Source organism: Phascolarctos cinereus, unplaced genomic scaffold (genome assembly GCF_003287225.1).
Source record: "Phascolarctos cinereus isolate Bilbo 61053 unplaced genomic scaffold, phaCin_HiC Scaffold_3;HRSCAF=262, whole genome shotgun sequence".
Lineage (NCBI taxonomy): Eukaryota > Metazoa > Chordata > Mammalia > Diprotodontia > Phascolarctidae > Phascolarctos > Phascolarctos cinereus.
Genome location: NW_027555736.1, coordinates 133,772,371 through 133,785,554, shown reverse-complemented (window position 1 = coordinate 133,785,554; position 13,184 = coordinate 133,772,371). Strand labels below are relative to the sequence as shown.

The 13,184-nt window shown below is 36.0% G+C and overlaps 1 protein-coding gene across 1 annotated transcript in view; it reads left to right on the top strand.

Annotated features, from left to right (window-relative positions):
• CERS3 (ceramide synthase 3) overlaps positions 1-13,184 on the top strand; it is a 74,860-nt gene that overhangs the window by 36,248 nt on the left and 25,428 nt on the right. The window contains exon 9 of the mRNA XM_020963828.2: positions 1,158-1,311. Coding sequence (XP_020819487.1) covers positions 1,158-1,311 — 154 coding nt within the window. The remainder of the gene's footprint in view (positions 1-1,157; positions 1,312-13,184) is intronic.

Sequence of the window (13,184 nt, the reverse complement as noted above, 5' to 3'; positions counted from 1 at the left end):
CAGGATTGTGTAAGTTGAGAGAAGAGGATGTATACAAAATTCTGTGTAGGTAGTTTTAACAAGACTTGGTAATGTATTAGATGAGTATAAATAAAGAATGAAAGATGGCCCCTATGTTGTAAGTGTGGGTTATTGAGAGGATAATTGTGTCCTAGAAAATAATTGGGAAGTTGGAAGAAAGGGGAGTTTAAGTGGAAAGATCAGAAGTTCTCTTTTGGATATGTTGAGTTTGAGATGTTTATAGGACATCTACTTTAAGATACTGAAGATGCAGTTGGGACTGTGGGACTGTAGCTTAGGAGAGTAGAACTGGATGTATAGATCTTGGAATTATACGCATAGGCATGATAATTGAACTCATGGGAACTGAGATCACTAAATGAGATAACAGAAAACAAAGAAAGAAGAGGGGCCAGGACAGAGCCTTGATCCTAACCTCTCTGACTAAAATAATGGATTTCTCCACACCCCATGTTCTTCTAAATTTTGGAAAAGGGGGATAAACAACAATATTATAATGCTCCATCAACCTAGAAGTCAGGCTTCTGGCAACCAAAATCACTTAGAAATAAGTCAAAACAGGGATGAGAGTGGACTTTCTAAGTCTGAATCTAGATTTAAATCAATAATCTCATTTTACATATAATTTTAAATGTATTCTTCTCAATTACATGTAAAAACAATTTTTAAGATTCATTTAAAAAAAATTTTGAGTTCCAAATTTTCTCTTTCCCTCCCTTTCTAACCCTGCTATAGATTAGAGGCAACAAATCAGAAGAGGGAGGGGGCTGTTAGAGAGCTGAGAAAGGACAGTTCTTAGCAGTTGATAGACACTCGTGCCTCACTAGTCCCCAAGGCATCACTGCATCATAACTCAAAAAAAGTATTCTACTTTAACTTACCTTCCAAGATTCTGGAATTAAGTGTTATTTCCTTTGTACTTGCTAGAAAAAGGAGTATGGCAGTATGGTTTCCTATTGAATGTAAGCTAGGGAGAGAGAAGTGATGAGAGCTTTTGGTCTGGGAGGAAAATAGTGCTTATTTTCTTATTCCAAATTTATAAATGAAATTTCCTGGGATTTTTAAAGCAGGGTGGGGGGCTGGGAGGAAGACATTTATGTTGTGATAAATTTCTCATTTCCTATTTTGTTTTTCAGGATTTTATATTGCACATTGGTTCTACCTCTACATTATCTTAAGCCTTTCTTTTCATACATTTTCCTCAATGTGCAACTCTTGATCCTGCAAGTCCTTCATCTCTACTGGGGTTACTATGTACTGAAAATTCTCATAAAATATGTATTGAAAAAGGTAAGTTACCTTCCTTCCAAATTGTATAGGTTGTTGTTGTTATAATATACTTTTTTAAAAAATTGTCAATATTATGGGAGAAATAACTTCTCTTTTAGTTCATGTGGTAGGTAAGTGCTGCTAAAATAAATCTACCACAATGTAGAAATTATAAATGTAAGAAAAAACCTGGATTTTATTATTGTGCTTGAGCATAGGTTCAAATCTCAGTTAAAAAAAAATAAACCTGAAGCCTCTGTTGGGATTCTAACAAATTGTCTTATAGACAAAATTCCATCAGAGTGACAGAGAAATTAGGGTTAGCGCCAGAGCTGGAATTAGGCTTGGAGGTGAAATCTTGTACATTTCTCTTAAGCCATAAAGGTTAAAGAAAAGACAGATTCATAATCCTTTGCTTCCTTCAATGTCATAAAAATTGAATAGATTTAGTTAAGCAGTTGTACTCTCATACATCCTCTATGGAAACAAATCTAGTTAAGCAGATTCTTTGGGTAAAATAAGTCAGGTTACAGATTAAACACTGAGTTTGCAAAATCCTACACTTACAAAACTACAAGGCTACCTTTTAAAGAAGTCATGATGAACTAATTGAAAGGAGGGGATTTACATGTCATGAAGTTGGTGTCAGGACAATTCTTCCACAAATAAATTATTTTTGGGAGGCTATTTAGATGTTGTGCTCTCTCCTTCCTCTTACTTGGCTTCATATCTCAGTAAGGTTGAGAGGTTTGTTTTTTTTTTTTAAATTCTATTGTTATTCCATGAGTCAGATTTTGGTTAGGAGAGGTTAATATTAACAGAAGACAGGATATCAGTTAACCAAAAGTTGCAGAAGGAAAGGACCTGAGTTCTGAATAGTAAAATTCAATAAAATTCAATAAAAAATAAAAACTTCCCATTACACCAGGAAAAACAACAGGGAATGAACTCTTTTAGTTTAATTCCATTTTCTAGTTAATTCTCAGTTAAGGAAAACTCTTCTTCTCTCATCCTTTAGAGAAGGAATCTTCCTAAAGTGCAGAAGCATCATACACAAACCAAATCTAAAAAATGTTTTTAAGAAACCACTTGGATTACAAAGCAAATGATCATTATAATTTCTTTAAGAGTCAAATTTCTTTGCCAGCCTTGTGGGAATTTCTTTTTCAGTTCTCTTAACCAAAGTCAGGGCCCTAATTGTAGCTGCTGTTTTTCCATTTCACCCGGTAGCTATGAGGGTCCATTTTTTAAAAACTGAAACTTCACAGTTCCATCTCATATGCTCTATTTACTGACACCATTCTTTGTATAAACTTCAGGAGGTTGTTGATGGATTTTTGTCAGCATTAAAAATCTAATTGCAACAGACTTCATCTGGGAATTACAAAACTGGGAGAGAATTCATTTTTAAAATAAAAGCTTACCAAGTCAGTTACAACTGATTCACTTTATATTACTACATGTACATAACGGAATACTATACAAATAACAAAGTTGTTGCACTGAAATTTAATGCATTAGTAATTAATATTAATATAGTTAACAGACCTTTTTTTTTTAACTAACTATGGTGTTAGTGACTTTTCTGGATTTACTAAATGTGCTTTCAACATAAATGATTTATTCTTTGACAATTGAAAATCTTTCAGGGCCTTAGTATCAGTAAGGACTTAAGATATAGTTGGAAATTGTTTCCTTCCAATCACAAGATAGGCAGGTTTGTCATATTTGTAGATGGCATCTGAAAATAGGAGAGATATCTAATATATTGGATGATTGTCATTATTTTTAGAGAAAGATAAGGAGGGAAAGATATAATGAGAATTGACATAAATGATCTAGAAGGGAAATCCTAAGTTCAATGACACCAATACAAGCCCAGTATAAATTGTGACCTACTAAGTTCATGGACTATGGAAGGAATCACTAGGTCATTCAGTTGTGTCCAACTCTTTGTGACTCTGTGGACCATAGCACACCAGGCCCTTCTATGTTCAACTATCTCTCAAATTCTGTCCAAGTTCATGTTCATTGTTTCCATGATACTATCTGTCTCATCTTTTCTGTCCCCTTTTCCTTTTGCCTTCAATCTTTCCCAACATCAGGATCCTTTCCAATGAGTTCCATTTTCTCATTATGTAGCCAAAATATTTAAGCTTCAGCTTCAGTATTTGGCCTTCTAGTGACTAATCTAGATCCTTAAGTTTGGCCTTTTAACTGAATCCAAATTTTACAGAACAAATCCTTTTATTAAAAAGATTAAGGATCTGGAAAGCCACATGTAGCCTCAAGGGCACAGGTTCCCCACCCCTGGACTAGTCTGAATTAATTTCTTTGAGTATTGACTGATTTGACCTCCTTGTTGTCCGAGGGATTCTCAAGATCCTTCTCTAGTATCACAGTTAAAAAGTGCTAATTCTGAGGTGCTCAGCTTTCCTTATAGTCAAATGCTCACAGCTATACATTGCTACTAGAAAAACCATAGCTTTGAATGTACTGACCTTTTTCAGCAAGGTGATGTCTCTACTTTTTAGTATGCTGTCCAGATTTGCCATACTTTTCTTTCCAAGGAGCAAATATCTTTTGATTTCATGGCTGCAGTCACTATCTCCAGTGATCTTTGAGCCCAAAAATAGAAAGTCTGACACTGCTTCCATTTTTTCTTCCTCTCTTTGCCAGGAAGTGATGGGACTGGTTCCCAAGATCTTAGTTTTTTTTGATGTTAAGCTTCAAGCCAGCTTTTATATTCTCCTATTTCACCCTCATCAAGAGATTTTTTGATTCCTTTTCACTTTCTGCCATCAGATACTAGCTCAGTTAAATATGCAAATCTGTCTAAAAATCCTACTATATAATGAAAACAGAATTATTGAAGTAATACTTTTCTTTCCAGTTGTGGTCCTTGAACTACCTATGTGACCTTAGGCAGGTCACTTCAAGGTTTTGAAGGGCTATCATGTGAAAGAAAGGTTGTACTTGATTTGCTTGAACTAGAAGGTAGAACTAGGAGGAATGGTATTAGATGCCTTAATGCTCAGGTACCTTGGACTAATTGATACCAAGTTACCTTCTAGTTGTTTGAAATAGACCAAAAGTGGCAGATAAGGCTTAAAGATGCAAATTTCCTGAGGTTATTTCTCTTTCCTACTAGTTTGGGCAGGAGAACAAAGTCATACTCATATTTGTCTCCTTCGCATTTGAGCACTTATCAACAATGTTGTAGAGTTGATTCTTTCTCATGTACGGATTTGATTAGGTGGCCTCTGAGATCCCTTCTAACTCCATGAGTTGTGATTATGAAAGATAATGGGAGAGATTTTTATTATCACAGTATTCAGAGCAGTAAGGTACTTCAGTGTTGATTTAGTCAATGAATCAACAAGCATTTAGTCAGCACCTACTATGTGCCAGGTTCCGCAGCAAGTGCTCCTACACAAAGACAGGTGAAACACAATCTTAAGGAGTTCAGTCTAATAGGGAGACAACAAGAAAAAAACTATGTACAAACAAGGTGCACACAGGATGAATTGGAGATATCCCGTAGAAGTAAGAGAATATCCAAGAGAAGAGGGTGATTCATAGAGTCAAAGGCTACATTCTCTCATCTAAAAATGAAGAAACTGAGGTCTAAAGAAATGAAGTTATTTGCCCCAAATCACACAGGTAGTAAGTGGTTGAATCTATAAATATCCCGAGACAAAATTTTTTTTTAAACTAAGTGGCATCAGGTTATTTTTTATTAATATTTCCCTCTTTTCCCTAAGAGTGAGTTGGTAAGAAATATTTCTATTATTTTCATTTAATCAATTGATTTTTTGACATTCTATTATAGCCTAATAAAATATCACTGGAAAAAAAAGTTAGATTAAGGTAACTGAATGTTAATAATATGAAGAAGAGAAGTTTTTGAGTGCTTCCACATTGTGGTGGTATGGACCTAATAACTAAACAGCTCTCTCTGGAGTGAAATTTCCAGGGACATTTGCTCCAGGCACAGATTATGCCTTAATTAATTGGTGGATGACAATAGTGATGGACCTGGAAAGAAGCCTAAAACAGCCATAATCTAAAATCTGGAAGATTCTTCTTTTTGATTTCATCACCACTTGTATATTTCCAATTTACAATATATTCTGCCAGCTTTGATTAAAAATCCAACAGGTTGGGGAGTTGTGGACAGGAACTCCTGATTTTTTTCATGCAGCACTTTGGAGGAACTGTTTCCAATTGCTATTTGACAGCATCGGTGGCTGCAGCAGCTCTAATCCTTTTCAGTTCGGATGACTTCAGCTGGCTTGCATATGCAGCCTGTTTTCCATAGCGGTGGCAAAACTGGCTGTGAAATCAGCTTATTCTTCCAAAGCTGTAAAGCCTCCTTTTAAAAGAATGCTATCTGTAAGGCAGAATTATAGTACAAAAAGGGGAAATCTTTTAGAGGATAAGCTGGCCTATTGTTTCTACAAATGCACTTAATAGCTTTTCAGCATGCAAATACTATGGTAGCTAGACCATTGCATAATTTAAAACTGGAATCCAAATAATTCTTTGGCTACCTAGTACAAAAATGTCCTTTTATTCCTTGAAGTGGAGGATGAAAGAATATTTGCCAGGAAGCTTCTTGAGGACAGAAATTATGTCATATATCATAGTGTCTAGCCTAGTACCCTGTTGGAAATAGGTTCCCAATAAATATTTGTTGGACTAGTGAATGAATAAATAATTTAAAGAAAAATGCCATACAATTTTGGATACAAAACTGTCACAGTTTGTTTCTAATTTGAGAATTTTAATAGGGATAAATACATTATTTCCATAGCTTTCACTTTCTCAAAATGGTAAACTATAAATAATAGATTACATTTCTCAAAATAGCATTTTATATTCTAATTTTATATTTTGCTTTTTTGTATGCTAAGATTCTGTTGTACATACAATTTAATGGGGACCTTAATTCATTCATCTTGGTTCTTGTTCTTTGAATAAAGATTTTTACTTTAGTTTTAAGCTGTTTCAGGCAATTGACTTATACATAGAGGGTGGCAGGAGAAGTCTTTGCAGCTACTATGACATTGTAACATTGATTTTAGTTATTAGCATGATTGGTTATTAACTTAAATTATACTTTAGGAAGAATTATGCATAGTGTCCTAAAAGTCTTAATGTTGTTTTGAACTTTCATAGCTCAGCTTATCAGTGTCTGATAAGGCAATAGAATAGTGGACCTGGGTGTTGAAGGGGTTCAAATCCAAGCTCTACTTCTTATTAGCTCTGTGGTAGTGAGTATAACAAATTCCTAGAGTTCAGCACTAGGGATGGAAGATAAAAGTAAAGCAAAAACACCAGGAAATAAACCCAAGATCAAAGCAGAGAATAAGTTCTGAGTGTGCCAGGAAGATTCCAGGGTTGATTTTTTTTTTAAAAGAAATTAATAGACTTACTAAGTCTTCAGAGCCAGGAACTGGATTGCCCCCACCAAATTATTTATCCGTTCAACCTCATTTTCCTTATCTGTTAATGAAGATAATAAAATTTGTGTTGTACTCTTCACAAGGTCAGTTTGAGCAAAGTACATTGTAAACCATAAGGCATTTGAGCTATTATTTGTCCAAGTGAAAAGTATTTCCAAAAGAAGTTGGAAAAAATATAAAGTGTGCTTTTATTCATTTGTCATTTCTTACTCTGCTTGGGGGAGTAAGGAGGAGTAAGAATAGGAATACTAAATGTTTGTATTATAGATATATAGAGATATATAGATTCATATTACATTATATTACATTATGATATAATAACATATTATTATATACTATATTACTGTTATATTATTATATTATACTATATTATATGTCCATCAGAATATTATTATATTATTCTTGATTGTTTCCAAAGTAATATAATATAATCAATTAATTGCTATTCATAGCAGTTCAGTTCAACATTTTTTAAGCACCAACCCTGTAAGGATCTGTGTTAAGGGTTCTCATAGTTTATATTCTGCTGTGGATAATTCAACTTGTATGTAGATAAGGAAATATAAGGTAATTTTTGAGGAAGAAGAAAGTAATAACAACTATAGAGATGTGAGGTTTTATGAAGAAAGTATTGCCCAAGCTAAATCTTGAAGGAATAGAATGATTATGGAAAGCATAAATATAATTAAATTTGACAAGAATTACAGGAAGATGGAGATATGTTAGGACCTAGAAGAGCCTGGATCCCTTATAAATAGCCCAATAAAACAAAAAAAAAGTACCAGAAATAGCAATGATAAAGAAAACCAGAGAAATAGCTGTAAGCTGTTTTCCACACTACACAAAAAAGGTAGGCACAATCCTGCATAAACTCTAGATGGATATGCGCAGAGTAGATAGAATGCAGAACAGGCAAGTAGCCACAGGAGGAGACAGGGCCAGATCAGCCACCCAGGATATGGCCCACACCTGAGCTGCTGCAGAAAACAGGGCTCATCACCTAACAAAGGACATAGACAACTTGTCATAAGCCACTATAGAAGAAAGAGCCAGACCAGTGCCTAGGCAGCCCATACCTAATGCAGATCCTACTAGTTGATTTCCAAAACAGAACCCAGGCAGCTTATGCCTGAACCATAGAGGAGACAAGGCCAACCCAGTGCATGGTCCACCAATAGCAGTAACCTCAGCAGGAGAATGGGCCAGGGTAGCACCTACAAAACAAAGAACTGAGGTCTTGCTGGAGACTTGCCACCAGCACAATCTGGTTGGAACCTGACAGGGTCACAGCAAGGGCCCAAGCTAATTCTATGTTTGGGACTGCACAAGGAAAAGGAGCTGAGGCCAAAGCCTAAGTTAAGAGACCAGAAAAGTGAGCCACAACCAAAGAATTCCTGCAGAAGTCATCCTACTCTTTACTACCATATCGAGGACCAAGCTAAGCCTGCCCATATAATCCAAGAGTGCAGGAGTCTGACCTAACTATAAAACTGGAATCCAGAAACTGAGACTGGAGATAAGAAGTAAATGCTGAACTCAAGAAATAATGTAGACTGAGAAAAGTCCAAGAGGTAAATTCAGAAGAGAATAACCCCACAACCAATCCAAATAGAGCCTTATAGAAAAGAATGTTAATTCAATTGAACAAGTATTTATTGAGGACCTACTGTATATAAGGTACAGTTCCAGGGTACTAGAGATACAAAGACAAATTGCAAAATAGATCTTGCCTTTGAAGAATTCTATTCTACTGGAAATAAAGGAGTACATTTCAGGCTATGAGGCATAGCCTGGGTAATGACACAGATAAGTTGGAATGGAGAATGCAAAGAATGCCTGTTAGACCAGTTTTGCATGAATAAAAATAATAGGAAATAAGTCTGGAAAGGGAGAAAGAAGCTAGATTTTGGAGGAGAGGAAGAGAAGCTATGAACACCAGCCACCTGTATTTTATCCCAGAGACAGAAGACAGTTACAGAAGATATTTGAGCAAAGTGACACGGTTTGGTCTGTACCTTAAGAAGATTATTCTAGCAGCCATGTTGAGGATGAATTATAGAGGAGAAACTCAGGAATCTGAGAATGCCTGATAAAGGATGGTGATTCTGTGATTACTAATAAAGAGGACTAATATAAAACATTATGGAGGTAGAATCTACATGTGGGAGAGGTAAGAGAAAGGAAAAAGATAAGGATAATTTTATGTTTGAAAACCTAAGGACCTAGGAAAATGTCGGTAAACTCAGCAAACACAGATTAGAGGGAGCTCATAGGGTTGGAATGGAGACAGTTTTGTTCTGTACCTTTTATGTCTGATGTGCCAAAAGCACGTGTAGGTGAAAATGGGCAGCTCAGTGCCTGGCACTGCAGGACTCAGGACCTTGAGAGAGATTACAGTGAGATTAATAGATTTATAAGATACCTGCATTTACAAAGTCAGTAGTAGTCCTATTTTAGAGTTGTGAATATGAAGGTTTGCAGAAAGGTAACACAAGGTTACCATTCTACAAATAAAAAAAAAGAAAAAAAGAAAAAATCATTAAAAACATTTCTATTGAATTAAAAACACTGAATTAACAAACAAGGTAATGTTTAAGTTACTGATAAAGTAGACTAACTGAATACTTTGCTTAAATTTTTAAAAGTGATATGGACCTACTTTGATGAATCATTGTGACATGGAGGTGATCCTGGATTTTTGGAGGTTAAACCAGTGAAGTATAACTCTTTAGATTCTACCATTCTTTATAGGCTTTGAATATGGTACTGGCCACAAATTAATTCAATTTTCTAAAGACCAGCTTATCTAAATGCAGAGAGGTTCACCACCAGGAATCTAGCCACTTGGTGATACAACAAAGAACAATAGAAAGTGGTAATTTTGTGGAAAAACCTCAAGGAAAACAATTGCAGCTTATTCACTATCTCTTTTTCCTCTTTTTTATTGATTTATTTGGAGTTATCAAAAATCACTTCTACAAGTTTTTGAGTTTTAAATTTTTCTCCCTGTCCTGCACCACTTACCTCCCAAGATGGCGAATTCATTATCTCTTGCTGAGGATAAGAAGGGAGGAAAATTTGATGAAGAACTTCGTAAGACCCTCCACATTAAATCAATGTGTACTTTAATATTTCAATACAAAGGTATAAATAGATGATTATGGTGAAAAAATATTGGAAAAAATATGGATGACAGGACTAAGGAATGACAGAGAACAAAGATTTGTAGACTACACAGAAGCTTCACTACTATATATCATGAAAAATGCCTTTGAGAAAAGAATAAGAAGATATTATATATGGTGAGCACAAAATGACATCATGAAAATTAAATTGAGTGTATTGAAAAGACAGAAAATAGCTTATCAGTGATTAAGAGTTATATCTGAGTCAGCTGTCTGTGTATAATTAGACCACTGGCTTCTCAGGGCAAAGATCAAAATTAGTACAAAGCTACAAGAAAGAATAAGAATGGGCAAAAGATATGTTTGTAATTAAACAACCCCATCCTCAGCTATTTAAACAAGTGAGATAGAGATGGAAGAAATGCTGTAGACATTGACTATAATAATTTTATATAGAAGTTTGACCGATGTAGATGGATTACCATAATGAGGAAACCCAGAAACCTATAAAAACAACTTTATCCAGCAAACACTTAATTTACTTTGCCAAATTGGACCTTTAAGATCAAAGTAGTTTAAAAAAAATAAAGAAAGGAAAAGCAGCTGCATCTGACCAAGTTTACATAGAAGAGATCCAGGCTGGAGGTGACACAATTGTTAGGGCATTGAGACGATTCACAAGTTATCAGTAGGAAGGGATAATATCAAAGGGTCATGTTAATTCAATGACTGAGAGAACATCAATGACTTTTCAATATATATAAAAATTTTACATACACATCAAGGGAATCCTTGATGAGGGTATTCATAGGAAACAGATTTTTGTAAATAATATTTTACAATAAACCACATCCCTACCATTGTAAATTGACTGACAGATGGAGGAAATCCAAGATTCTGCTATGCTTATTGTTTGTCGATTATTAAGAAAATATTTTGTTGACTAGAACAAAATATTGGCACTCTTCCAATTACATGTCTTCCATCATATGTCAATATTATTCAAGATGTGTTTAAAGATATAACAGCAGAGAGAAATTTATTTAAAGACCAGCTGATACTAAATATCAGACAGGGCATAAAATCGGGTGGCATAATTTTAACAAAGATGCTTGCTATTCTCATGGAGAAAAACCAGCACAATCCTCATAGATAGTGAGCTCCTTTAAGATGCTGCTATTTGTTAATGGCAACTTGCTCATTACATCAAGCCCTATCATTGCAGATGGGCAGCTAGGTGGCACAGTGGATAGGGCCTAGAATCAGGAAGACTCATCTTCCTGAGTTCAAATCTGGCCTCAGACACTTACTAGCTGTGTGACTCTGAGCAAGCCACTTAACACTGTTTGCTTCAGTTTCCTCATCCATAAAATGAGCTGCAGAAGGAAATGGCAAGCTATTCCAGTATCTTTGCCAAGAAAATCCCAAATGGGGTCATGAAGAGTCAGGCATGACTGAAAAAAAAAAGGCATTGTGGAACTTCCTGGATAAGATCTGTAATATTAACACCTTTCACCTAAGATGATCTCCAATTTATCTTGTATATAGTGGTGTTTGTGGGTAGTTGTTTACATGCTGCTTCCTTCATTAGACTGTGAAGTCTTTGAGAGTTAGGACTAATTTTTCCCATTATTTTTATCCCTAGCACCTAGCAAAGTGCCTGGCGCATAGCAGGCCCTTAGTTTAGTGATGAGATTTGACTCCCAATGACTTGAAAGAGTTTGCCCAATTTATCTATGCAGGAAAAAGAAGTGGATGAAGAATATTGTCCAGATTATGACATACAATTGGACACCTATAGAGCATATCCATCAGTAGATAAATATATCTACCAATCTATCTATATCTACATCTCTATCTATTTCTATCTCTGCAGCTAGGTGGCACAGTGGATAGCACAATGGGCCTAGAGTCAGGAAGACCTGAGTTCAAATCCTATCTCAAACACTTACTAGCTATGTGATCCTGGGTATGTCACTTAACCTCTGCCTGTCTCAGTTTCTTCAGTTATAAGACAAATGGGGATAATAAAACACCTACCCTACAGAGTTGTTGGGAGGATCAAATGAGGTATGTGCAAAGTACTTAGCATAGTGCTTGGCTCATAGTACAGGTCATATGAATGCTGATTATTATCTATAACTATAGGCATCTATAGTTAGATGGATGTGACAGAATACGAATGGACAATAAGTTGGGACCAGAACTAAAGAGGAAGAGGAGCATGGGCTGAATTACCTCTAGAAAATTCCATGATCCTTTAATTTCTCCCAGAAACAAAGGTCCATTAAAATGCTAATATTCTTCCACTATTGTTGTTAAGCTGAGAGTCATGAAACACTATAGGCTTTAAAGAAACAAAAATGAGATTATAAATCAGAGGCAGAACCAAGATGGTGGAGAAAAGGCAGTGAGTTGCCTGAGCTCTCTCAAAACCCCTCTGAAAACCTTTAAATAATGCCATAAAACAACTCCTGGAGTGGCAGAACCCACAAAAGGACAGGGTGAAATAATTTTCCAGTCAAAGACAACTCAGAAGATTGGCAGGAAAGATCTGTTGCACCAGAGTGAGAATGGAGCACAATCCACCACAGGCTTTGCCAGCATAGGCCAGGTCCCAACAAACCAGGAGCAGGCCTTGGGAGCCATTGCCTCTGCAGTAGCAGTAGCTACTTCTGGAACTCTTAGCCAGCAGACAGAAGGGAGTTGAACAATTGGTCAGATGAGATTCCAGAGGTCTCTTTGCTAGCACTGAGGTAGGAGTCTGTTGCTTTGCCCATACTCAGATCCAGGTCATAGTCCCAGAGTGAGGAGGAGCTCTAGCACACCAGAGCTTTTAGCCACAGTGGAGCAAAAACCCTCATCACAGTTCCAGCACAGAAAAGAGTGCCTGTGATTGCTCACATACCAGAGCACAGGCTAGAGAGTAGTAAACACCTCTCCTTAGATCATATTACCTTGGAAAAACTGAAAACTTACAGGTCTGCACAAAAACCCTGAAGCTTGGGACAGTACACCCTCTACCCTGGAAGCAGAGCCCCACTTTAACAAAGAGTTAAAAGTCAAGAAATAGGCTAGAAAAATGAGCAAACCACAGAAAAAAATTCTGACATAGAAAGTTACTATGGTGACAAGGAAGATCAAAATACACACTCAGAAGAAGATAACAAAGTCAAAACTCCTATATCCAAAACCTCCAAGAAAAACATGAATTGGTCTTAGGCTATGGGAGGGCTCAAAAAGCCAACAGCTTGGTAAAGGAAACAAAAAAAAATACTGAAGAAAATAACACCTTAAAAAA